The sequence below is a fragment of the Gobius niger genome, assembly GCF_951799975.1.
Source record: "Gobius niger genome assembly, chromosome: 4".
In the NCBI taxonomy this organism is placed as follows: domain Eukaryota; kingdom Metazoa; phylum Chordata; class Actinopteri; order Gobiiformes; family Gobiidae; genus Gobius; species Gobius niger.
The window spans coordinates 24637649-24663201 of record NC_136855.1 but is presented as its reverse complement, the minus strand read 5'-3'; the positions used below and the strand labels follow the sequence as shown (position 1 = coordinate 24663201).

Here is a 25553-nt window from a genome sequence, read left to right as displayed (position 1 = left end):
CACTAATATTTAGTAGTCAACACTTTCTACTTTGGGAAACAGCTGCTCACTGTTACCTAGATAGAATGAATCAGGGTGTGTTACTAGCCGTTCTGGAATATGCAACTATGTTATTTCTATGAAATATGTTTTTCCTGTGTTTGCTTAGCACTGCAACATTGTGATTTTGCAAGTTTGTTTTTCCACGCATATGCATTAAGAAATGTGTAATTTGTTTACCCTTGAGCCACACAGTATTGGGTTAATGGAATGGTGGTTTTAGGCCAATATTAAGAGGACTTCTATGATGACTTTCGCTCATCATGCCGCTCTTCTTATTATCCACGCTACTTTATCATTTGCAAGTTAGCTAACTTTGTTTTCAGCTAGCGTTCCGCATATCTACTTCAAATCAATCTAAAAAGTTCCTCTAGACATTACACCATGGCTAAGGTTTAAAGTGGTCATTATAATGTTCACACTGGACCAAAGGCATTGTTTAGTTTTGTTTATTGTAAAAGTGACCGAGAACTCACCTGAGCAGGTGAACACAAAACCGAAAGATTACAAAAAAAATCGAAAGCAGAACTCTAAGATAGAAAGACGGGTCAGTAAAATGTTAAAGGTGCATTATGCAACTTTTTATGCAAGAAAAAAAAGTTGATATTTGTGTGTATTTAACCTTGACCAGTGGCTGTATGAGTGGCCGGCACGGCGCCTTTACTTTCCATCACAGTGGTCTCAAGGGCGCTCTAGGATCAATTGTTTGGAGGGTTTTCACTGCTGACGGAGCCTCACTAGAAAACCTTACAAACAATCGATCCTGGAGCCTTGTAGAGACCACCATGATCGAAAGAAAAGGCGCCATGCTGACCACTCATACAGCCGCTGGGTCACTACAAGGTTAAAAATACACAAATATCAACTTTTTTTCACATGAAAAGTTGCATAATGCACCTTTAAATTAGACGATCTATAATACAAACACTATTTCTTTAACCACTTATTGCTCTTAACAAAGAAATAAATTCAATTTTTAAAAAGAAACAATATTTTAGTTATATTCAAAAACAAACATATAAAATAGAAAGCAATGTGTTTCCATCAACTGAATTCTATGTGTTGAAAGACAGGACATAGTGTACACACATACCATCAGATATAATACATTTTGCATTTAAATAATATGCATAAAGCAAATTAATTCAGCCCGTAGCACCGGATGGAAATCTCCTTGCGTCCCTTTTATTCCCATCATTTCAAATATAAAAGAGATGAATTTAATCAAAAATATGTATTCATGGGCTCCAGGACAATGGCACCTCACCTTTTCATATCCCTCTCTGACTGTATCTATAAAACATCTCCCCTGCTGCAAAATGACATCTGATAGAGGGAAATTATTTATTAGTTTCACATAACAATGGTTTTCCTGTCGCTGCGCTGCATAGTCACTCACAACCTTACGCTCTTTTAGGCAAATTTTTCCACCAAACTCTACCAGCGTGTTAAAGACCTTACTTCCAAAAGGCAAATGTGCGAATCCATTATGATGATAAAGTGTCTCCATCGCATTACTGCTGAGGAGCTGATGAAACAGTGTTAATCTGATTGCAGTGGAGCTGTTAATAATCAAAATGTACTCGCAGATTAAATGAGAATATTGAGGTGCACATGCCATCGGAGTGGGTGACATTGTGGATGTGGATTAGAACAGGTTTTTATATAATAGGCGGTAAAAGTAATAAAAATTATTCAAGAGGACACATCTGTTGTTCAAAATGCACGATGAGGTTTAATTGTGTTTTCAAATGAGTTGAATAAGGATACAAATCTGTTTCCAAATTAAAGTCAGTGCATTTTAAACCAGCCCAAAGGAAGCTGGTCTACTAATATTGTGATTAAAATTGGCCAATGGTTTATGCCTTGTGATCAGGCTATGGCTTTGAGTGATTATATTGTGGGCACGATCTTGTGTTTCTGATCTTGCGCTCTGTGAAATCTTCAGCTTCATACCTGGCACAGTAAGTGGGCTGGACAGGGGCAGGACAGCCTCCCATGGCGATGTTATGCACAGCAGTGGTCCCTCTCCAAGCTTTTCCTTCTACACTGAAATGTTTTCTGCTACAGTGTGTGGCGGTTGGGCTGGGTGGCGTACCTGCTTGTGCTTTGATCAAGTTTCTGCGGTGTGGAGTTTGCCCCGCTCTCTTTAATATTAGCCATAGTATTAGCCGTAGAACTGGACCATTGATATATTCTCTCTCTCAGGACAGTGTTTAACTCACAGTGGGATGAATGGTTTGTAGTTTGTCCTGCAAAAGCAAAAGGTGCTTGAGGGTATACGTCCAATGTGACACCCTTAGGCTAGTAGTGAAAGCACTGGCGCACTATTGTTTGTGTGTAAGATTCCAACTTCGTCTTGAACAATGCCGTTGTGCGTCAGGCATAAGATCAGCCACCTAAAGTTAAAACCGTGGTAACTAAAACATGGAAACATATGTCGCTTTCAGGTTTTCCCATTGTGTGGGCAAGCGCAGTCACACAAAGTCACACAACGAACCCCAGTTTGATCCAGTGGAATGCTGGGAAAATCGGGAGAGTTGGGACATTTCCCAGTGGGCCGCGGTACTTTTGGGCCATCAGGGGAAAAATAATAATGATAACAATAATATGGGACTTTCACAGTTGTATTAGGTGTTGAAATCAGAAAAAGAAAAAAAACATTTTCATTAATTGCGCTGTAGATAGGAGATGCCATTGGACGCTGAACTGACTTAAGTAACACCCCTGTGAGTTAGTTTAAGTTGGTGCAGTCCAGCGGAGATGACACAGAGGTGTCTGTGTGAGTAAATAAGCGGATAGAAAAAAGGCAAGTGAGGAAATAATAAACAAATAATCAAAAAGAAAGAAAGGCAGTAGTGGCAATAATGAATAAAAAGTGCATAGATATTATATTTTTCATTTGCATAAGTCAAAGCTAACTGTGGAGATGTGTCAGGCCCAGATGTGAAAAGATGTGGCCCATGTGAAAAGAGTCTAATTATCAAAGCTAAACGCTCTACAAGGTGAGTTAAAACTCCGGGGGTTTATGTCATAAAACGCCTAGGTAAAATGAGGCCCCAGCACGCCCCTGGTTTGATCTGCCGTATATGTTTGTTGTGCAACTTTTGTTATCTATATTGACAAATGAAGCACAATATAGGCCTACTCTTAATATTAAGAGTTGGTCTGCTCTGAGTTGTTGCACAGCACTATGAATACATAAAAACACTGATTTATTGATCCATGTCAGGTAACTTAAGCTGAGCCTAAATGGTTTTAAAATCCTTCCTTTGCACTAAACAATCATCAAAGCAAAAGTATAATGTAGCATAATGTAAAAGAACGATACTGGATCTGCTCATATGGAGTTACATAAGGCTTGTGGGAGCTGACCCTGACCACATTAAACTTACGGATCCTCAGCACTTGGCGCCATATATCACTCAAGTGGAACACTGTAAAACCACTTTGCAGACATTTCTATTTCTGCTGTCTCGTTGCTCTCATTTTACCATGATAAATGTAACCAGTCAAATAGGATGACTCATTAAAGCAAGAATTGTATTCTCCTAAATGTAAAAATGTCTGATGTTCAGTCCAATAGCTCTAAATGAAATCTTAATTTTAATTATTAAAGCTCCAAAGATTAAGATGTGAAAGTACTAAAAAAAAATAAAAAAAAACATTATCTTCCCCCCCAGTCTATGTCCACTGGCTTCTTGCCAATGTATTGAAAAGTCCAGTATGACTGTAACAACACAACAACATAAATTGACACTAAGTGGTTTTGAAATTTGAAAAACAACATTTGAATAAACATAAACCAAGAAAATAAACCAGAAACAATGACCAACCAGCCTCTCCTGACTGTAACTGTACTGGGAGCAGGACGTCTCCAGTTCGTCTCCAGTTCGTCTCCATGGAGATGTTGACTAAAGGCCTATATGATATTCAAATAGGTTAAATGCATCCCAATCCATTCTTTGATTATCCATTGCAAAAAAAAAAGTATTTTCTGGGTCTAGCTGGTCATGTTTTGTATAATTCAAAATGTTATGCAGTGTACCTTTAAATATATAAGGAATTCAACTAAAGAGAAAACACTTGATGTGTTTTGATTATCCAAAGGATGGCACTGATTAAATCTCAAGTGCACAGCATGAGGAAAAGAACTACTGGGTTAACCTTCATGTGCCATTTGAAACTGCTTAAATAATGAGCAAGTGAAAGGTCTAATTGAAAACAGAATATCTATGGACTGAATCTGTAGACAAGGACAAGAAGTCTGAATGGGTCATATGCTTGAGTTTAGGGCCACTCAACCCTTTTTGTTGGTTAAAAAATGCTCTTCAAATTTCAGTATATTTGACCATCAGATAAACATAGAGCCAGTTTATGGGTTCAAGGACATATTCTAGTAGACAAATAAAACAGAAAACTGGTACATTTGCTGAGTTTGTGTGTGTATTGCATTTTATGATTGTATCTTATTACTATTGACAAATGTTCCATGATTCTTAAAAGTGGTTTAATTTACTAAACAACCAGAGATTTGGGTAAGAATAAAGTGACGGTGCTTTTCACTTTAGCATAGATTACCAAATGTAGGCATTACATTGATCTTAAAACAGAATGACCTCTTTACGGTGCATCACTAAAATGTTTAGCTCTTGTGCAGACAAGGATTTAATTGAGAAGAGCTTCTGTTGAATCCGTCATTCCAGCTTCTTTCTATTTCTGTTTGAGGCTAAATTCGGATAAGATTTAACAATAGCTGTGTACGGTCAGGGAGAATACTTTTTGTATGTGAAGATGATGTAAACACTACAAAGGTTGCCTCTTCTGAAAAAAAACTCCTGCATGGATACTCTGAGACATAATAAAAGTGGAGAGAAAGCTGATAAGAAAAATCCTACTGAGACCGGACCCAGCGAAAGAAGAAAAACAAAAACAGATGCGGAAGTAATGAAGTCCCATACTCAAACAGAAACATAAATGAAAAATATATTGAAAGAGAAACAGCGTAATAAGATATAACACCAGGAGAGGCCCAGAGTCAGAAAGAGAATGGGACATTGAGTTTGTCAGTAAGAAAGTGGATATTCAACCATTGTACAAGTTCCCTCTCCTAGTACTTCTGTTTCTGTGGTAATGTTTACTTTTCAGGAGGCCTTTTAACCAATAAGTTTGTTTCATTTTTCCAAGCAAGATAAAATATTCAAAACGTTTATCAGTAAAAGTGGTATAACTAGAAGTATTATATGCGAACGACTCCTCATGTAACACTGATAAGATGCTACTATTCAGTTTATTACTATATTCATACTTCCAAAATATGTGGAATTTTAGAGTATGTAAGATTGTGTTGTATTGTCCGCCCACGGAAGTGCAATCAACCATTTCTGTCCAATGTGACAGCATCAAAGGGAAGTCCAGTGGTGCATAAATCAAATGTATACTAAGGAAGAATATGTCTGTGTATGTATGTCAAATATCAGTCCATGCAGTGCCCATGCACGTATACATTTAGCATACATGTCCATTTGTCTGCAGCTCAGACTGGTGTCGCCCTGAAGCACTGAGTTGTTGTCGTGATAGAAAACTCTGGCCTGAAGGGACAGGGGGAAATGCCAACTAGCCCACTGTATATTTCTATGTGCATCACCGCTGTCAAAATCCCCACATGAAAACCACATTTGAATGAAGACTTGGAGTGATCAGTGCTAAGACTATATGGCATTAGTTAAAATGATGGATGCTACGAAAGGACCATTTGTAAATTATGGTTTCAATCTTGCCTCAAGGTGTAAGGTGTTCATAAATAAACTTGATCCATGTAAAGCAGTGTAGCAGGAATAGAGATTCTGCAATTTGCTTTAAATTGCTAACCAAAAAAGTACCTTTTACATAGCACAAAATATGAAGTCACTTACCTGGATTTATCCAACGCTGAAACCTAATTATATTCTGTATCATTGTTTCATACATTTCAAGTCTTCTCTGGGTATCTGAACCAAGTCCATCCCATCAGTAGAGGCTACTTGAAGTTAAACCCTGCTAGCTCACTAACCCACTGTCTCGGTGGTCATAGTGTCAGGTCAGAGCTTACCGGGTCCGCACAATGCACAAGTGGAACTACAAATGGAGGCTTAGGCTGGGGGGACATGTTGATAGGAAGTTGATTGAGAGCAATGTTTGTGGCTTTGAGAGCTTCCTGTTAAAGTGGAGTTAGGGTAAGGGCGAAAAGTTGTCCTTCATTCTGTTTCGTAAAAGGTTTTGTGAGGTAGATGTTTGAATCAATTTGGCAGTAGTGAGTGAGTGGTACAAAGGACTTGCGTCAATTGAGCAAAATCCAGGTTGAAAATGAATGTGAATTTTCAAAATACGTTTTTCGCTGTTGAATAGTAAATCTAGGCAATGCACCGCTCTATTATATTTTTTCAATTCTTTTCTCCTTTTTATATGACGCTGTTGCTCAGCTCTGGGCTCCGCATTCACCACTTTGATTTGTGAGGATGTGTATTTTTGTGCACAATATGCTCTTATAAATTGTAGTATGCATGTCCATGGATTAATGCATATGTATGTTACATACAAGAAAGGGCTGTGAAGGGTGTATGTGATAAAGTAATGCTGTGGGAATAGTAGGAGCCCAGTAGACCTCCTGCTTTATCATGTAACATACACTTGTTTAAACCAATTTCCTTGCTCTGCCTTCTTCAGCACTTGGTGAATGAGCTCACACAGGTAGCCAAATCTCTGACTCATAACATATGTTGGCTTATTTTCATGTAATGTATGGCGTCTAAACAGCAATTGAATATATTGGGAATGGTGACACATGCAGCTGGTGTTCAATTAAAGCTATGGAAACATCAAAATAGATCCTTCACAATAAATGCTGCTCTTGTCACTCTTCCACTTAGCGTTCGCCTCACTACAATCGACCCTTGCTTCTATCTTCATCCTTGGTAGCTCCAGCTAATTGTTACATCGCTCTTGCTCTAAAGTCGCCCGTGTTGTAGAAGGCATGGCTGATTGCCGCTGGTGCTAGCGCAGCATGGGGGAAGTGGAATTGAACAAGCATTGACTGTCAGAGCTGGTTAGCCTCACAGCGCTCCTGTCACTGCCGCACGCCCAGTGCAACCTGTTTACTACACAGACGCCCTCAATGACTACCTCCACAGCAGGGGCCAGAACACTGCCTGACATCTGAGAAGGATAAAAGGGGAAACAGAAATTGTGTACAAAACAAAAGTCTGGCTACTGATGGGAGCATGTGCCTTAAAGATGGCCTGATAAGCTCAGTTATTACTAACCAAATGTTTTAAGTTTGTCACATCGTTGAAGACCATTTGGAGGGACATAAACTGCTGTGTCCTTGGGCAAGAAGTTTCTGTACCTTGCCAATGTGACTGTGGTGTGTGAGGGTGCATTGGACAATTTAATTCATGCATGATATGTGGGATGAGTAAACACACTTCAGCAGTCCAAAGATGTTGCACTTGGGAAATGAATGCGGTTGTGAAAAGTCTTTGTAACTTTGTAACCAAAGAAAATGTAAATGCTATGACTTGAACAGATGATAGAAAGTCGTCTTAGTAGTTGTAGTAGTATTTCCACATGAGTGCAAGTGACCCCAGCCAAAGCTTTGACCGGACCCTGGCTCACAGAGACAGTGGGGCAGTGAAACAAGCAGTGGCACGGGGCCCCTACAACAGCACTGCTTCTCAACCATCGAATGTTTGTCACATGACCATGCCCAGATCAGCCTCATCTGTGGTACCATTCAGGGTTTTAAGAGATTTGTAGCTTAGAAACAGAATCTCTTTACAAAATCTTCCTGAAGAAATAAACATGAGATATTGACACTGACCTTGGCTGCATAAAACATGATTAAAAGCGTTTTAACACAAGTGATGGAACATGAATCAAGGGCACGGCTTTTCCTCACAACATTTCTATGGCTGTTTAATGAATTAGAGCAGCCTCACAAATACAGTGATAAAGCAGTTTTGGCTTTACTGAGCATTGCACTTTGTCTTGTTAATCCTTTCCAATGTCATCGGGATGTAGCTTTTAATTTGATTGCAGCCATTTCTAAAAATGTTCTGAATTTCTCCCTGATGTCCTGTGATGACATTGGTGCATGCTAAATCTTGACGTGGGAGAAATTACTGCTGTTTTTATAATTGCAGGTAATGGCAAAAAAGAGGCCCATAATATAAATTAGCAAGTCAATGATGTTCTTTTGTTTCTGCACTTAATAATGGATTCAATTTCATCTGGGACAGGCTAAAAAGAGCAACAAATAAAGGTTGTCTCTTAATTATGGGCTGACAGGTTATTAGCATGCTATCACGGGGATATGCAGTCTGCCTCAGTGTACAGATGCAACACAAGTTAGTTGAGAAACAGCGGGTTAGGGAGCCCGTACCACCTGGACTAACTGTTTCAAAACACTCTGTCTCCCCAGACTTCACTATATGCCAGGAATATGTGACTTCTCATTCTCTTCTTTTCTCTGGATTCATTTAGGTTTAGGAGTATGACATATGCATGTAAATGAGGCTATATGTGGCTGATGCACCTCAAACAAATGAGTTTGGCATTGGTGTCTGGCCACAGTGGAAAGCAGGCAATTAACCAGGATTTAATCACATTCCACGACATTGCTAGACATGCACCGATCCAGCTTTTTTGCTACCGATACCGATACTGGGGTTTGAGAATCTGCTGATATTTACCGATACCAAGAGACTTTCTGAAAAGTGGCTTTCTCTGAGTGACTCTTTTCTCCATTTTCTCCATCAATTAAGTCATATTTTATTATCATGATGTTACAGATCCATTATATCTATTGATAAACCAATGGATGAACAAGGATCACTGGACTTTTCTGCACTAATTATCCTTGGGTTACATTAATATACTATATATATAACTACTCACATGAAGTGATCTGATCATTCCAATTGTGAGTTAATAATCCGTTTTTTCTTAAACTAAAATACAAACACTTGGCTTCAGCAGTGGTTATTTTATTGTATTAGGCTATCATAGTTTCTGACCCAGCCTTGATTAGTTTTTGTTAGCATTAGCTTTAGCATGGCGATCAAAAATACATTTGCGGAGGTTAAAACTAAATCAGCTTCAGAATCCAGATTCTCCAGGTTCTTAGCTTTAAAACGATATACAGCATGCGCATATTCACCTAGATTTAGGTGGTGAAAGTTGTGTTTTTAAGACGAGAGCCAAAACTGGTGTCGGTTCAGTATCGGATAATTGTAGCCGGTACCCGATATCGGATTTTTTTGCGGAACAGTGCATCCCTAGATATTGTGCATGTGGCCATCCTGATGCTTGATGTTTGTCTCCTCGCATCATCATGATTTTTGAGGCAACTACAAAATAAAACAAAACAGCTTCCAAACTTCTTTTTAAGAAGATGAATGCATAAAATCCAAATGATCAAAATTGTTTGTGACAGAAGATTTTTCATTGCCAAGGCAGAAATTTGCCAGCGTATAGCAAGTCTGCTAGTTATAATGTCAAATCCTGATTGTCGCCGTCAAATCCTACAGGCAAAATAAACAAATAAATTGAGTTTTTGATCTCTCCTCTTTCCTTTCATTACCAAAGCTCTTTATATGAGTCATCACATACTCCTGGAAACCATTCCCACCTGAAATCTCATCACCTCATCTTTCTTCTCTCCTTCTACAATAATCCATTTTGAACATTTTGCAGGTGGGAAGAGTGTTATAGTGAATGTGCTGGGGTCTCGGAGGTGGAAGGAGTACTTTTGGTTAGGTTTTTTTTTTTTAGCCACCTCCCTTGCCCACTTACACTGCACATCTACACGGATGGACTTGATGGCAGCCACCCCAACCCCGTTGTCGGCCTTGCAGTAGTAGCGGCCGCCCTGCACTCTCTGGATGCCCTCGATCCGCAGCGTCTCATTGTATATAGAGGTCTCCTGGAACTTGTCTGACGCGCTGCCCGCCGTCTTTGTCCACCGAACCTAAGGAGACAACAAGAGAGCGGTGATAGAGCAAAATAAGTTTGGAAAAACATGCATTAGTGTTGGAACATCGAAATGCCATTACTGAAGTTAAACAGGAAAATATAGCCACTACTTTCAAGCTGGTACAACCTTTGCATAACCTGTCTTTCTACTGAACCTGAAGAAAATTGCAGTACATTTTTGTTTCATGGGTGTCTGTTGGAAATTCTGATTCATATTTCTGCAAGGTAATTGTATTATTTCTCAAGAGGAACAGTTGACAATGATTCCAAAGCTATAAAGAAAACACAATGAAACACTTTTAACAAATCAACCTGGATAATTTGTTGCGAACCAGCGGTATAACCTTAAGCAACATGAGCTGAATTCCAATTGTTGCTCTCTGAAAGGCTGTCAAAACAAGCTTTAATTTAAGGTGTGTGTTCTCTCAAGTACGGGTGCCAGCAGAGAAGTGTCTCGCTAAAACGAAAGGACTAAATTGCACCATTTATTAGGCTAAATAGTGCACTGCCTGAGATAAACGCTATAGTCTTTCCGTGTCTACATTACGCAGCGAATTAAGTGATTGGACGATAACAAGGCAGTCTGTCAGACCAGACAAGAAAAGCCTCACTTCACGGGTCATTAATTCGTCAGGTCAAAATTACAAATGCGGTTATGTCTCCTTTTCATCCCGGTGATAAAAATCTCTGCATGGGTGATCTGAAGTTAATGACATCAAAGCAAATTATGTGCTGCTCCGGACCATTAATACGACTTTTGACAAACTCTATATGGCTTCTCCACGCTTCAATTATCCAATCACGCGGCACGTGCACAAACACACTCTTGAAACGCTCATTGGGACGTGATTCAGGCTCTCTTTGTGCACTTGTGTGGCAGCGATAGCGGTGGGTCCGTATGGTTGCAGTCCATTAATCCCTATTAACCCTTGTGTCTGTTATCAAGCTCGACAAGCATATCTGGTAGGGAGGTCAACTGTTATAATGGGCCAAAGTCACCGATATGGCGTATGCAAATGCCAAGCCCCCGGTATAGTGCTGGTGAGGTTATCAGGCGGCGTATTCTCTAAGAGCGTGTTTGTTAGAAAGCAGGTTGTATGGATTAGCGGATTAGCGGCGCTTGTGTAAATGTCCCGTGTCTGTTTATTCAGCTTCTGTTTGTGGGAGGGATTTGAACAAGGCACAGTGCCATTGATCAAAACGAGCCAAGGTGAGCAATCAACCGCATCGCTGTCTTTCCATGGTTTACTGACTCGGGAGAGCACGAGCGTATGTAGAGGTGTTTCAGAGAAAAGTGAACTGCACCGCTTTTATAAGGATTACGACATTGCGCAGAAATCATAATTGTACGTAATTCTAAATAGTAACATTTTAAACTCAAAAAGCAAATCCAAAGAACTTTGTTACTTCTCAATATGGAGATATTATAGGCCTATAGAACACTGAGACCCCTGTGGTGTGTGGTCTAGATCAGTGGTCTCAGTAGCTCATTTCTAAAATGTTAAAGCGGAACCAAGTAAATTTTGCCTCTAGAGGCCATACGCACATTGCGTTTTTTTTACTAATTAATTTTTTCGTGAAAGTAAATACTACGCTGACCTAAAGAGGGATATTGTACATTGTGCCACAACTCAATGACACAATGGAGATATTTTTTTTCACTCAAACTTGGCTGTAAATAGTGTTTTGCCCGCAGCTAGCTTTGCCCATTAGCCTGTTAGCTTCTTCTTTGTGATTCCAGTAGTGTCTATTGTGCCTCTGACCCGGTGCATGGAAAGTTGCAAGAGTGGTTTTCTGGCCAGACACACCAAGGGGAGATGAAAAAAAAAACAATCATCCCACCAACACTTGTATTACCCCCAGAGGGATGATGAGAAGGATTTGTAAAGTTAAACAAGTTACTTAGTTCTGCTTTAAAATGAATTTATTTTTTGACCCTGAATATATTTTATTAAAGTGCAGTACTTTATGATAGACTGCTTTTAATTGAAACATTGATTAGCGCCGACTGTCGAAAAAAACACAAAAAATGGCCTTGCAACTCACCCTCATTAGACAACAGTCCATTCCATGAAAAAGGAGCTGTTTCCATTTCTCGGACAGAATATACAAGCGTTTACCAAAATTACACCATCTGTGTTTCCAAACAGCTCGAAGCCTACGTGACAATACTTCCACAAATAATTCATTATTAAATGTACTAAGGACATCATACTTTCAGCTTAGAATCAAAGAAATGTATCTGTTTGTCAAGACTGCATCTGAACGTGGCAGCTCAGCAAACAACATCCTTTGTTCCTCAAAACAATCAACATGCAACCTTGAACTTTTATTTGTACTTTGCATTCATGTTTTGTCATTCATTATGTAAAAAAGGAATAATGAAAAGTAGAGTATAGTGCAAGCTAACCATACAATAGATTTACTGATATCCGTGGACACTGGGACCTTAATTTTTAGCGCAAAAAGAAACTCGCCAAGCCCTGAAAGCCATTATATGCAACGGCCAGTATCAATCCTAATGCCAGTATCTTTTTGAATCGAAATCTCAATTCTTTCTGATGTGTTTCTAAGTCTAAGTGGATGCAGCTTTTACCACGACGAGCCAAATTAATAATTATTTGAGTATTTGTTATCCTTTTGTTACAAAGATCTTCCATCGTGGTGTTATGCATTCTGTCAGGTAGGCATGGTAACAACAGACAAGCATCCATAACAGCTTGATGTACCAATGACAAGTCTCAAAATGGTCTAAATTACAGGATAGAGCATGAAATCTCACCGTGAAAAGACACCCTTGAGTTGTCTACACGGGATGTGTCTAAAGAACAGTTGTTTGTAAAAGCATGATGATTGCCATGGAGAGTGAAAAACGAAGAAAAGTGACAGCACTGCATAATGTCGGCACAACGCTGAGTACTGTTGCGATAAGAATAGTGACAAAGAGACTGTGTTGGTTTGAGGATATGTGGGTGAAGGGCGCTGCACCAGGTAAAAATAATCGTATATGTATGAGGCAAAAATATACAGATTTTTTTCTTCTTTTTTTTTTGAAAGAGAAAATAAGCGGGAATGATATATGCGGTATTGCTGGCAGAGGTGTGACAGGGGCAGAGGGAACAGAGCATCAAGCGAGAAGTGGCTTCACTGAGGAGTCAAAAGCAGAGCTAGTGATATTTCCTATAAATGTGTGCGCGATGCAGATGACAGGCTGTCGGTGACACCACCTGTAACACTTCACTTTGACCTCAACTCACTGCCCCATTCTTCTCAGTAATGCACTTGTCTTTTTACCCACCCCACATCCCCGGAAAATTGCTCTGGTTATTTCCCCCGGACACTACTTTTACTCCTATGCTGCAAACGCCACTTTCTGTCCAACACCGACTTTATTTTATTTGAAAGTGCAGGGGAAAATGTAAACAGTTGTCATTAGAAACCGTGTCTGCGTGTGCGAAGGTACATTTGTGGAGCTGGTGCTGGTAATGCTGTAATAGCGCTCGCATTTGGTTCGAAGTGGGATATGAAAGGCAAATGCTCGGGACTCCCCTGGGACCGAGTGTGGCATAAAACGGAGCAGGTTTTGCTCAGCGAGAGTACACTGAGTGAGCTGGCTGTCTGGTTGCAACACAAAAGGAAAAGAGAAAGGAGAATGTAGAATTGATTTGCCAAGAAAGTTTTAATGGAAGTTAGAGGCCTCTTGATATAGGAGTGTGGTCAAACAGTGCTTTTAGTATGTGGTCATCAGAGAGTGCCTTTATGCCTGTTTCTGACCACACGCTGTATCTATTACTGGAAATGACTTTTACATTATGCAGACCAAAAGTTTTAAGTGGCAATAAATTAAGACTCGCTATTTATTGCAACGTTATTTCCAAGTCCTTTCAATAGTTGCAATTACATTATTCTGTCCAGAAAGTGGTTTTGCTTGTGTTTTTCGACAACATCCCTGTTTTGTTACTTTATAGACTACATAGTAACACCTGTTCTGTAGACATCTAAGCAGCACAGTGTAGCCCTTGTCAAAGTCACTCCAGTCTTTTCTCTTCATGTTTAAAACAGGCCCACTACCTGCATAATATATTCCTCCCACTGCAAGTGCCATAGCATAATATAATCAGTGTTATTCATCTCACCTTCACTTGTCATAATGTTTTTAAAAAAGTTTTTTTTTTTTTGTGTGGAGATAATGAATAATGTCACTTTCTCAGATGCTCTTCATTTATCTCAAAACATGGCGATGAGCGTTTAATATGCATTTGCTGAAACATTTGTTTGCACTTCTCTCTTTACATTACATTTAACCCTCGAAATGTTATGCTGCATTAACAGCGCAAGACATTACATTTATAAAAGCAGGGGAAAAAAATGTTGTTCATGTTAATTCTGCATCGACGGGTAGTTCTTAACAAAAAAATGGTCTCATAGTTATTAGAACTTAATGTCCCTATTTAATCACATTTCACACACACGATGCTTTTTGTACTAAAACAAAATGGCAGCTGGGTTTCAGAAATGGCACAAAGTTTTATTTACAAACATATTTTAAAGAGCAAAATTCTTGGTTGATGTAATTCCCACAGATTCACAAATAAATCTGTTCACTACTGTTTACAGTGTGTGCCATAGGACAAGCCTGGATAGAAAGAGAATGTTGCGCTACGCTTAATTTGTAAACCCATAGTTACAGGAACAGCTTTTGGGATAGATTGGGGGGAAAAACACATTAAATTAAAGTTCCTCTTCTCTTTGGATATTTCCCAAGTGGGATGTCTCTCCGTATGCGCCTGTCTCCCTCTCTTAACTCTCTTTACTCTTTACCTCTGCCCATTTTCCGGCCTCTGTACAAGCTCAGTGCCGCCTCTCTCTGACCTGCCTGTGAGCCTGAGAGTGACATATCACAACAGGACTGAGCAGACTCGGTCCAGTGGCTGCAGGAGCCCTCTGCCCCGCTGTTTAAGCTGCACACTGTCAGCGCTGCACTACACAGCACCAGGGACCAGAGCCTGGAATTAGCATTTAGCCCAGAAAAAAAGGGGGTTGCAGAGGTTGTTTACATCTTCCAGAGTGTGTTAATATGTCAGTTGTATTTAGAGCAGCTGACAAAAGGATGGATGTGAATAAAATGGAATAGAGCAGCGAGATGGCGCAGCAGAGGGCTCGGGTTCAATCCCGGCCAGACGGGGGCTTTCTGTGGGGAGTTTGCATCTTCTCCCCGTGCCAGCGTAGGCTTCCCCGACTACTATAAACATGTACAATAGGTGAATCCTCCAGTCAAGGGGTTCTGACCATTGGCCTGGCCCCACATTTGGAGATGGGTCCTTGGGTGGATCAATGAACCATGCATGTGTGGCTTTGCATGTAAATATGATCATACATGTTTTTGGACTTCTGATGCATTCAATGACTGAAGGATACAAATTGATTTACTATTTGTGATTCAGATTAATGAGAAAAATATGACATAATGTTGTGAAAGATTAGATCTTTTAGTGCTAGGGGCCTCCGGTGAGAAGCTCAGATCTCTAAGGAACTATCTGAAAAAGAATGGCCTATATTAAATATAAAGAATAATTTAAAATGCCGCATTGCACATGTAGTTTATTGCATATCTTTACTGTCTTAATTGTGCATGTAACAAAATAAATGATTTAATCTGGTGTTACGCACCAAATAAAAATAATAATGATAATGTAAGGCTGGACAATTAAAGGAATAGGCCACCAGTTTTCCATACTGAGATATTTTCTTACCTGGTTTACTGTAGGAGCACTTCGACATCCCCACAATAAAGTCGAAGTGCTCCTAAGGTATTATCACGCCTTACAATATAGTGCCCCTTTTTATCCGCTTAGAAATCATTTAATTTTGTGCAACTATACTTACATAACTTTTTCCCTCTTTCGCCTTTTTTCCCTATTTGCCATTAGAGCTTGGTCTCTTCTAAGGCCCCCCCCCCCATTTGGGTCCATGAGGAGAGGAGGAGAGGCTAAATGCTAACAACATGTTTGGTGTTTTTCTGTGACTGAGCTCACGCATAAAGACCAGACAGGTACGCATCAACTCGTCTAAGCTCAGAACATATCCCAATATGCAAAAACGGTGGCCTATTCCTTTAATCTAATTTTAATATAATCGTGATTTTAATAAAGGCCGATCTCAATAATCGTGTGTCTTTATTCGACAGGATAATTGGCCAATCCTTGGCCGATGCTGCTGCGCTTGTCAGGTCAAGCCCAGGGAATACTCGAACAAACAAACAAACAAACAAACATATAGGAAGGTGCATGCAAGAGCAATAGAAGAGGATCTGGTGAATTTAAGTGTAAAATCAGCTACAAACTCGTCTAATGGGCAAAACAAACACAGGAAGAGCTGCCAAATGACCAGGACATCACTGTGTTTGGACCATGTGGATTTTTGAGGCTGCAGCTGAAAAAAGAGTGAATTAGCTGGACTTTTAACAGTAAATTGTAAGAGTCTGAACCGTCTTTTCTACTTAAATCGAGATCAATCAATAAAGGGGAAAATAATCATGATTATTGTTTTTTTTTTACCAACATCGTACAGCCCTACATGTATCTGATGTTTTTTCGTGACTTCCTGGTTGTCTAATTTTTTCAGTGTTGCATTCAGGGGAGTCTGGTTATTTTGTATCCCTTATAAACATTGTTCTCAAATTCTTCTCCCCCTGTTCTTGATGTGAAGCAAATGTTATACCATTTTTTTTACCCATCCAAATGCCTCACTTACTGTGAATAGGCTTAAGATGGTAATCCTGTTATCAGTGAATAGTACTTGGCACCGACACGCAGCTCTCGGTGGTATACACAATGCAGAGGCGCCCCGAACGCAACACACTGCCGAAACCACAGAGCCAAACAAAACCCATTAAAAATATTACATTTCTGCACAAACAAAATATGATTGAATGAACGGGGAGCGGATGACATACAGTAGATTGCGTTTTGCTCGGAAATAGCCTTGTAATTATCTGTCAGTTTGAGAACAGATGGGGCTATCAATTATGCAGCAGAAGAAGACAAAAAAGTGGGCACACATGTAAAAGCATTTCAATCATTAACACAGGTCTGCTCCGTACGCCGGGTCACACGGGTTCAAGCGCGCTGGAGTGAAAGGAATAGGTCATGAGCTCTTCTACGGAAAATAATATTTCAGGGGACAGCGGGAAAGATTAATGACAGCAAGTTGACATTTATAATTATAAATGCTCACAACAGTATATCTATCCTCACAAATTCAAAACAAGGAAGAGAGATGAAGATCAAAATGAGGAATTATTTTACATAAACAATGAATTTCAATGTCAGAAGTCAAATTCATATTGGCTGTTATTGGAGATACATCTATGGATATTTAGAAAAAGCTCATAGATGGTTTTGACTGTTGCATCGGCTCCAGCAGGTGCAGACTGTTGTAGCACTATTGGGCAAGACACTTCCCCGGCATCTCCTGAGTGAATGTTGTGGCATATATCGGCGGCATCACTTCTGTCAGTCTGCCTCTGGAAAATTGCACAGTAGCACTTTGAGAAGCTTGTCAACTCAGGCTTGTAAAGCACAGTACAAGTGTAAGCCATCGTCACTATTTTTTATCCAGAGCGAGGCGAGAAAGACTGCCTCTTTGACGGTGGCAGAAATGTGCAAATCCTACAGTTCTGATATTAATTTTAAATGCAATTATCTTTCGCGTGCATACAGCAGTCTTGAGCTGATTTGAATTTCGACTGTATTGGAGCTGAAGCAGCGTTGTCACTGACCTGTTTTTCTTTCTCAAGAGTGCAGCCTCGTGCAGCCGTCAGAACAGAGATCACACAGGGAAAGTTCAATAAAACTGACTCATTGATATTGAAGCCGCCATCCCTCTCCCTAACCTTGTCATACAATATGAATGCCTTTATCACTCTTCTGTCTGTGTAATATAAGAGCAGGCCGCTGATAGAGTTACAGGAGGAAGTCATCAGCCTTAAGGACTACAATATTGTCGTGATTGGAATTAGCTTTAACAATGTTTATTGTTGTTCTGGCCAAATAGACCCCTCTACTTGATTTTTTTGTCTTTTTGTTTAGTTCAGATAATGTTAATCTATTGCCAGTCCATTTTAAATCCAAATAAGAGGGTCGTCATTTTGTCACCTGCAGTGTCAGGCCTACCATAAACACACAGTGGATGTGTTAATCGGGAGAGGCTAACTAGCACAAGGTAGTGAAAGTGAATAGTGTGGGCAATTCGAGCCGCCTCTTTAGACAACAGATGATGTCATCTGCTGATTGGTGAGGAAGAGAAAACCAACATAATCAAATTTGTTTTGCGGCTGCACATTTTCTGCAAGTGAATTGCTATTTAAGCCGTGGTGAACATTAAGTGCAATTTTATTCCACCAAAGTGGTCTCTCTCATTTCAGATATGCAGACTTTGAAGATTTCTGATTGCTGTGGAGCAATCAAGAATGATTTGTGATGTTGATTTAACTGCAAAATAAAATCATGGCGCAGTTGTAGCTTTTGGACATTATTTGGCTTTCAGATATTATTTTTTTTGACATAGTTCAGAGATTAAATCAGAGATTAATGATACTCTACACAGTATTTTTTTGTCTTTTTCTTTTTGGTGAGATCCTTTTTAAAGCCTCATATAATTATTGTGTCATTATACATAATCAAAGCAAAAATATTTGGCTAAAATCTCCATGCAGCAATACAAAGTGTAATCACTTTATTAGATCTTTTCAAATGTACAGTATTATTTATAGACCGTTTCCCTCCTTGCGTTACCACGGCAGCAGACACTCCCGAGACACTCCGCCAGTATTGCCCAATATACAGTCATACAGTCCTTTAATAATATTGAGTCCTTTTGTTTTGCTATATGTTCTTGTTAGATTTTGTTTTCCTGCCGTTTCCCCTTTGGTGCGTCTTGAGCGTTCAAGGACAGAATATTGCGGAAAAAAGAAACCCATTCTCTAAGTATTTTGTGTATAGTGCTCTGCGTTTGAGCAGAAGTGACACAAAATGCAAGTGTTGGACAAGCGATCGCTCTGAAACGGACGGAATTAAGTGGAAAACATTAAACACCTTTTAAAGAAGTCGTCCTTCCCTCCAGCTACTGCTGTACTTGGATGTAAACTATACTTGCTTGTATAATCACGGTCAACAAAACATACAATACAATCGTAATCCTTTCAATCGACCACTGTGGTTCTAAGTTATTGGCTCCATTCCTTCATTATGCTTTGACTTCACCACACAGTCAAGGTTAAATCTCTTGTCTAAAATGCATAAAGCAGATGCTGGATGTGCTTCTCGGATTCCTCCATCAACATATGTCCCTGTCTCCTCTCCTTTATCATGTCCTCTTTAGCTATTTTTATCCTCCCTGCTGTGCTGCCTTCAATCCTCTGCCAAGTTTGATTATCTGCAGGGAAACTCTTTTGGGGGGGCTGGGGACGACAAACTGTTTAGCTCAGAGATGGACGCCTCTTGCCAGTCTCCTGCATGGTCTTTTATACACTCGTGTCCATATTACAGGTGGAGAGGGGTCAAAAGCGTGACCTTGTTTGCATCCAAGCCACCGCCACCCGATCGGCCTCGCTCTCTCTCTCAGCCCCGGCCATCGATCGATCCACTCACCCCTCAAGGACGGAAATCCAAAACCATATTCCAGACCGCAGCTCTCATCTCTCCCCCCTCCCACTCGGGGCCCGGGCTCTTTACTTTTCCCTTGTACGGCTCTCTCCAATGGAATTCATCACGCACAAACTGGTCTCAAGGTTGCAATGACCAGCAGAGCCATGAATAAATAATAAGGAGGTAGGAATCACTTTCAGAAAAACCATTTACTCCCCTATTGTGTTCTTGCAGGAGTTGGAGCGTGTGTGGCTGAATGTGTGTGCTTGTTTGGAACAAGGGAGAGCTTTGTTAACTAAAAGCCCACTGTTCCTGAGTAAACTTGAAAAGATCCTATACAAACTCCTTCCAAGTGACCTCTGGCACTTTTATACCTTTGCTTTGCTAATGCCTATTTGAAAGGCTGCTTTTGGAAACTTCACATTTCCTTTGCAGATGCAAAAAAAAAAAAGAAAATCACTCATCACATAGAGTGTGTTTGCCACAGATGTTCTGTCTCACTGCTTTCTCCCCGAACACGGAAATTTTCAATCGAATATGTGTCTGAAATAAGTTGCTTACTTTGATGGTACTTATTAGTTTTATTAGCAAAAGTTGTATTCACTGCAGTGAAGCAGCAGGTTTTGTGTTGTAGAAGTAGTGGGGTGTGATGCAGTGCTAATATAAAACTTAATTACCGCAGTAAGGTTGTACCTCTTTGTTACAACCCAGCTCTGCCAGGGTGGAGGGACGTAACAAAAGACCAAGATGTAAAAGGTTAAATAAAGTTGTAATTTAATTTTTTTTTTAAAAGTAATGTTAAAAGGTAAATTTAACAAAGGGGCAGCAAAATACTCAAACAAAGGGGGATATTTACAATGTATACAAATTGACAAGTAAAATGAAGTTTAATAAACTTACGGAAACCAAAATGTGCACAAAACAAAGTTGCTGAAATGAACTAAATCAATTGCTTAAAAACTAACAAGTGTTTCAAAACACAGTGTGTCACATAGGCCTAAAACAAAACGTGTGACACAGAAAAACACACACAGGAGACACAACTTAATTGAAAAAAAGTGTATCTGAAGACAGAAGTAACGAGGAGACGCAGAACTCAGGCCCCCTCCGAAACGAGCAGATTGGTAAGAGGTCTTATGCCAAATCGGATGTGCGTCAGCATCCGCCATGACAAGAAGCCTCCGAATTGGGCTGTCAGTTAGGAAGGAGTTAGGAAAAGGAGCATCGATGCTAACTATCCTAGCCACTTTAGCATAGGGACCGCTGGTGCTATCTAACCGGTGATTAGGAGCTATGTGCCATCCCATATGCCACTGCGCCGCCAATCCCCCCACCCCCCTCGGCCCCACCCTCAAGTGATTCATGCGCAACCACTGTTGATTGACAGGCGCATATTTAATAAAAAAAAAAATGAAATAAGATTGCACAAGCCAAACTTTATAAAAGTGACAAAATACCTGTTAGAGTCATCACAGCACAGTCACATGTCACTGTTGTGACGGTAAATGGCTTAAATGAAGGTAGTTTGTGCTTTTGTGCATTTGATTTAATTTAGTAGAAACTTAAGCTGCATGGCTAATTTGCATACTGTAGCTTTAAGAAACAGCTGTTGAGATAAAATGAGGCTAAAGGGAAATGTGATGGCTCATCCATCTGGATTTTCTTTTTTTTTCCTCCTTCAATGTATTATTTGGACACTATGTTGTTGCATATGCAATACAGTAGGTGGCGGCATGCGCTTCTGTTTGCCTGTCGTCAGCCAAAAGAAAGAAGAAGAAGAACATCAGCTGTTGGTGATGTCCCTTCCCCTTCCCCTGGGTAAGGACGGTCAAATTGGGCTAATACTGCTGAAACAAAAGTTCACTAACTGCATAAAGATCTAACAGTTGACCCAATGAAAGGTTAAGGATCAGAAGCTAGGTTAGGACATAGAGGCTATAATTTGATGGTTTCGGACGCAGCCTCAGACTGGCCCCAAAGGCCAGCAGCCCCGAATGATGCCAAGTGTGACCTTTTAGGAGTGGCTGGCACAGGTGGCTTCAATGAGATGGCCAGGTGTAGAGCTGCCCCACCAATCACTGAGCTTCAGATCCAAATACCAATCACCAGCCAGGACTCCCTATAGTGTCCACCAATCCCATGCCAGGACCACGGAAGCAAATTTAGATGGTGGGAAAAACAGAATTAGGCCAAACAACTGCATTCAATTAAAGGGAAGTCTGAAGGTCTGGGGCCAAAACACTCTGGTTCTTCACGCTCAATATTATTGATTACTTTTTAACTCTTATTCTTTATTATAATAACATTTTAAATCCTGCAAAACTGGATAAGAAAGTGTGAATGCTGATAAATGGTGTGGCAACTCAGGAAAGGCAGAATAATGAATAGCTTGACAGCACACTTTACTGCCCTCACTGGGAAAATGTCTACTCTATTTGTCAAAGGTTAAGTGCTTTACTTGTTATTATACAACTGCATAATGAAGTAATGAGTAAATCAGATATTTCAACCTGAGCTGCTGTAACTCCTCCCAGAATGTTTCTGGAGGTTGGGGAAACCAGAGTACCAGAGGAAACCTATCCAGACACGGGGAGAACAAGAAAACTCCACAAGGCTGCTTGTTGCATCTTGAAATAAGATCTTGAGATTTCTTGTCCGGATAATCTATTTCACAGGATAAGATTGTACAATTGTCTGTAACGTTTTAATTTGCTTCAAAGGAAACATAAATAATATGTCCAGGAAAAAAAAAGCATAGGGGCAGCATAAGAAAAGATTTACAAGGAAGAAAATGGTTATATATTCCTATAGATGAGTCAGTGTCAGAGCTTCTCCCAATCCAATCAGAGCAGCCAAAGGTAAACAATCAGTCTTTATAAGGGATCGACCAAATCCTCAGTCAGACATCTTGGCTAAAGCAGTTATTTATGTGTCTGGCTTCACAGGGATAAATTGGTGAGGGAGGCACAGATTAAACTTTTGAGACATTAAATTAAAAAGTAACAAACACTATAAAGGTTTTTGGTGTCAATCTAGGCCTCCAAGAAAACGCAAAGAGGGGGGAGAAAAACGTCTGCCATTCAAAACTCATGCATGAAATTCCTATGATCTTAAATACACCCATCAAAATGTAGGACAACTCACTTCCAATGCTCACAAACTAGACACAGATGAAAGATTGTGCTACGAAACAGCTTATGCGGTTTAATAAAATATGAGCATGTGATTTAAAAAAAAAAAAAAATTGTTAAGACTCATTGCAGTGGGCGTGTTTCAATAAATATAATAAAACCACCGCCTGGGCTTGTGTTGTTTTGTGCGACGGGTAGCGGGGAGGGTTATGAGGACATTGGTGCCAAACTGGAGTACATGTATAAATAATAAGTCGGCAGGCAGAAGACTAAACCTCCAGAGTGCAAGCCAACACCTCCAGGCCAATAGTAACTTCTCTGACAGCGTGGAGGAAAAAAAAAAAAGACAAAGTTCAGTTTGTCTCCGAAACGGAATATATTACAAGACTCAAATGAGCACAATGTTTCAAACTTTGTTAAACTGGCACAATTTCATCAAAACTTCATCAGAATCGGCTATGAAGGAGTAAATGGAATCACAGCCAACACAATGTATTTTTTTTTTCTGCATTCAGCTCTTCTATCTAAGGACTAACAAGTGAATATTCTGTGTTTTGTTAGAGACCGGGCACTCTTCCAAATACACAGCACCATAAATCAGTTTTACTTTTTGAGTATACATGCATGTAATCACAATATGCCAGGTTGTACACGCAACACCGTGCCAATATGAACCTGCAAACTTCCAAAACCGTTGGATAACGCTCTAACCACTGTCCTACTGTCCCATTCTCTTCAACAACAGAAACATCACAAAACAGAAAAGTGCACTATTAAATGGATTTGATTCCTCAAATGATTCCTTGAGCAAGACCCTTAACCCTGAACCTGAATACCGAGCACGACGTTTGTCATTACCTAAATCTAAAAGCTTCTTGAACCAAATGTCAAAACAGCGATGAAAACAAGGATGAAAATACAACCAAAAAAAGTCATCAAAAAAAAGCAACAAAAGAGCGCCTAAAAAAAAAAAAAAAAAGCAACAAAAATGACTAAAACATCTATAATAGAAAACGCAATCTCAATGGCCGCCGCCTGGGCGCCGCCATGTTTATTTCCCATACCGACTTTGAAGCTAAGCAGGGACGGGCCTGGTTAGGACTGGGATGGGAGACCGTTTGGGAACACCAGGAAGCCTGGCGACAGTCGTGAGTTTGTGCGTGGTTGGTGCTGGGGGCTGATCCGCCGTCACAACAACGCGAGTGCACGAGATCTGACTGCCGTGCGTGTGCGCGCATCCAAACAGGGCGATGTGTGTGTGTGTGTGTGTGTGCGCGTGCGCGCGCGTTTGGGTGTGTGTGTGCGTGTGTGCGTCCGTGCGTGAATGTGTGCGCGCGTGCATCCAAACAGGGCGGTGTGTGCGCGTGCGTGCGCGCGTGTGTGTGCGTGCGTGTGTGCGCGTGTATGTGTGCGCGCGCGCATCCAAACAGGCCGATGTGTGCCATCGTCACTCACCCTAAACTGCAGCTGTAGACGCTCCGCACAGGTACAGATACATCCTCCAAAACACATCTGCGTGTCTTTGTTTAAGTTTCTCCTGCAGTGACCGAGGCTGTGGTTCATTATGGATCCAGTGCTGCGTTATGTCAGAGACGCAGACAAATGCGTAAGATCCAATCCTGGCCACATTCCGTCTCCAAAAAAAAGTACACGCAAAACATTGCCCAAAACCTGCTCAAACACGAGGCTCCAATCAAACGCGCTGCTCCGACTGATTTATCCTCCGTGTGAGTAAAAGCGAAAATGAAACTACCCCTTAACGAGCGCATGGCCTGCACTGCGTAGTTTTTTTCTTTTTTTTTACTTTGCTGCTGGACCATTTGTTTTCTATTTTGCTTTCACGTATTGTGAGCCCAGAGGTACATTTTATTCTAAAGCAGCTTTGAAAGCATTGCCAATTTTATTGTAAGGTTATAAATACTGTCTAACAACAATCAATCAATCAATCTAAAGGCTATTTCATTTCAAAACCTACTTATTATTTTTTTGATTGTACACTACCGTGATGCACCAAACCACGGGTCCTGCACCGTGAACCAAACCGTTAGAGCTGAACCCTTAATATTTATCCATAATTATCCCACTGTCTCTTGAATTCTATTCCCTGAGTTTAGCCAACATATTGTCGTTGTAGTTTATAAGAAAGGAGTACGGCTGCATCAAACACTCCAATTGCAATTTGTTTGACATTATTTTTTGCATTCATTATTTTACACATTTGTAGTGGCCATAGTTTTTGAACTGGGTTGGGAACCACTGCTCTACAGCTGAACTGTGTGACGGGTTGGACATTTCTTTGTAATCACTCATAATCTCAGAATATCAAATGTGGAGCCTAGCGAGGCCTGGCCGAAGGCCGGGTCTCAGCTAGTGACTAATAAAACCTAAAACACGACAAAAAAAAAAATACAAAAACCAGAAAGTTAGCAGTTAGCTTTCAAGTGAGGCGTTACTTTGGCATAGAGGCTCCAGTCGAGAAGCTTTAAGGCCCTGTCCATACGAAGTCAAGCTGAGGACCAAACACAAAGATATTTTATCAATCCAGTGTATCGTCCATACGAGCCCGGCATTTTGGGGGTCTGTAAACAAACATTTTCCAAACTAGGTCCCAGAGAGGAAAGATCTCAAAACGCTGTTTACGCCTTTGTTGTCTGCAACTTTTGCTAAAACAATGACATCACAGCACCAGAGTGGTGTCTGTGATCCATAATCTACTGACCTTATA

At 40.3% G+C, this 25553-nt stretch overlaps 1 protein-coding gene across 2 annotated transcripts in view; it reads right to left on the bottom strand.

The window, feature by feature from the left end:
- Positions 1-25553, bottom strand: part of mdga1 (MAM domain containing glycosylphosphatidylinositol anchor 1) — a 151610-nt gene that overhangs the window by 73228 nt on the left and 52829 nt on the right. For both annotated transcript variants that reach the window (XM_079555928.1, XM_079555929.1), the window contains exon 4: positions 9871-10045. In XM_079555928.1, the coding sequence (XP_079412054.1) occupies positions 9871-10045 (175 nt within the window). The remainder of the gene's footprint in view (positions 1-9870; positions 10046-25553) is intronic.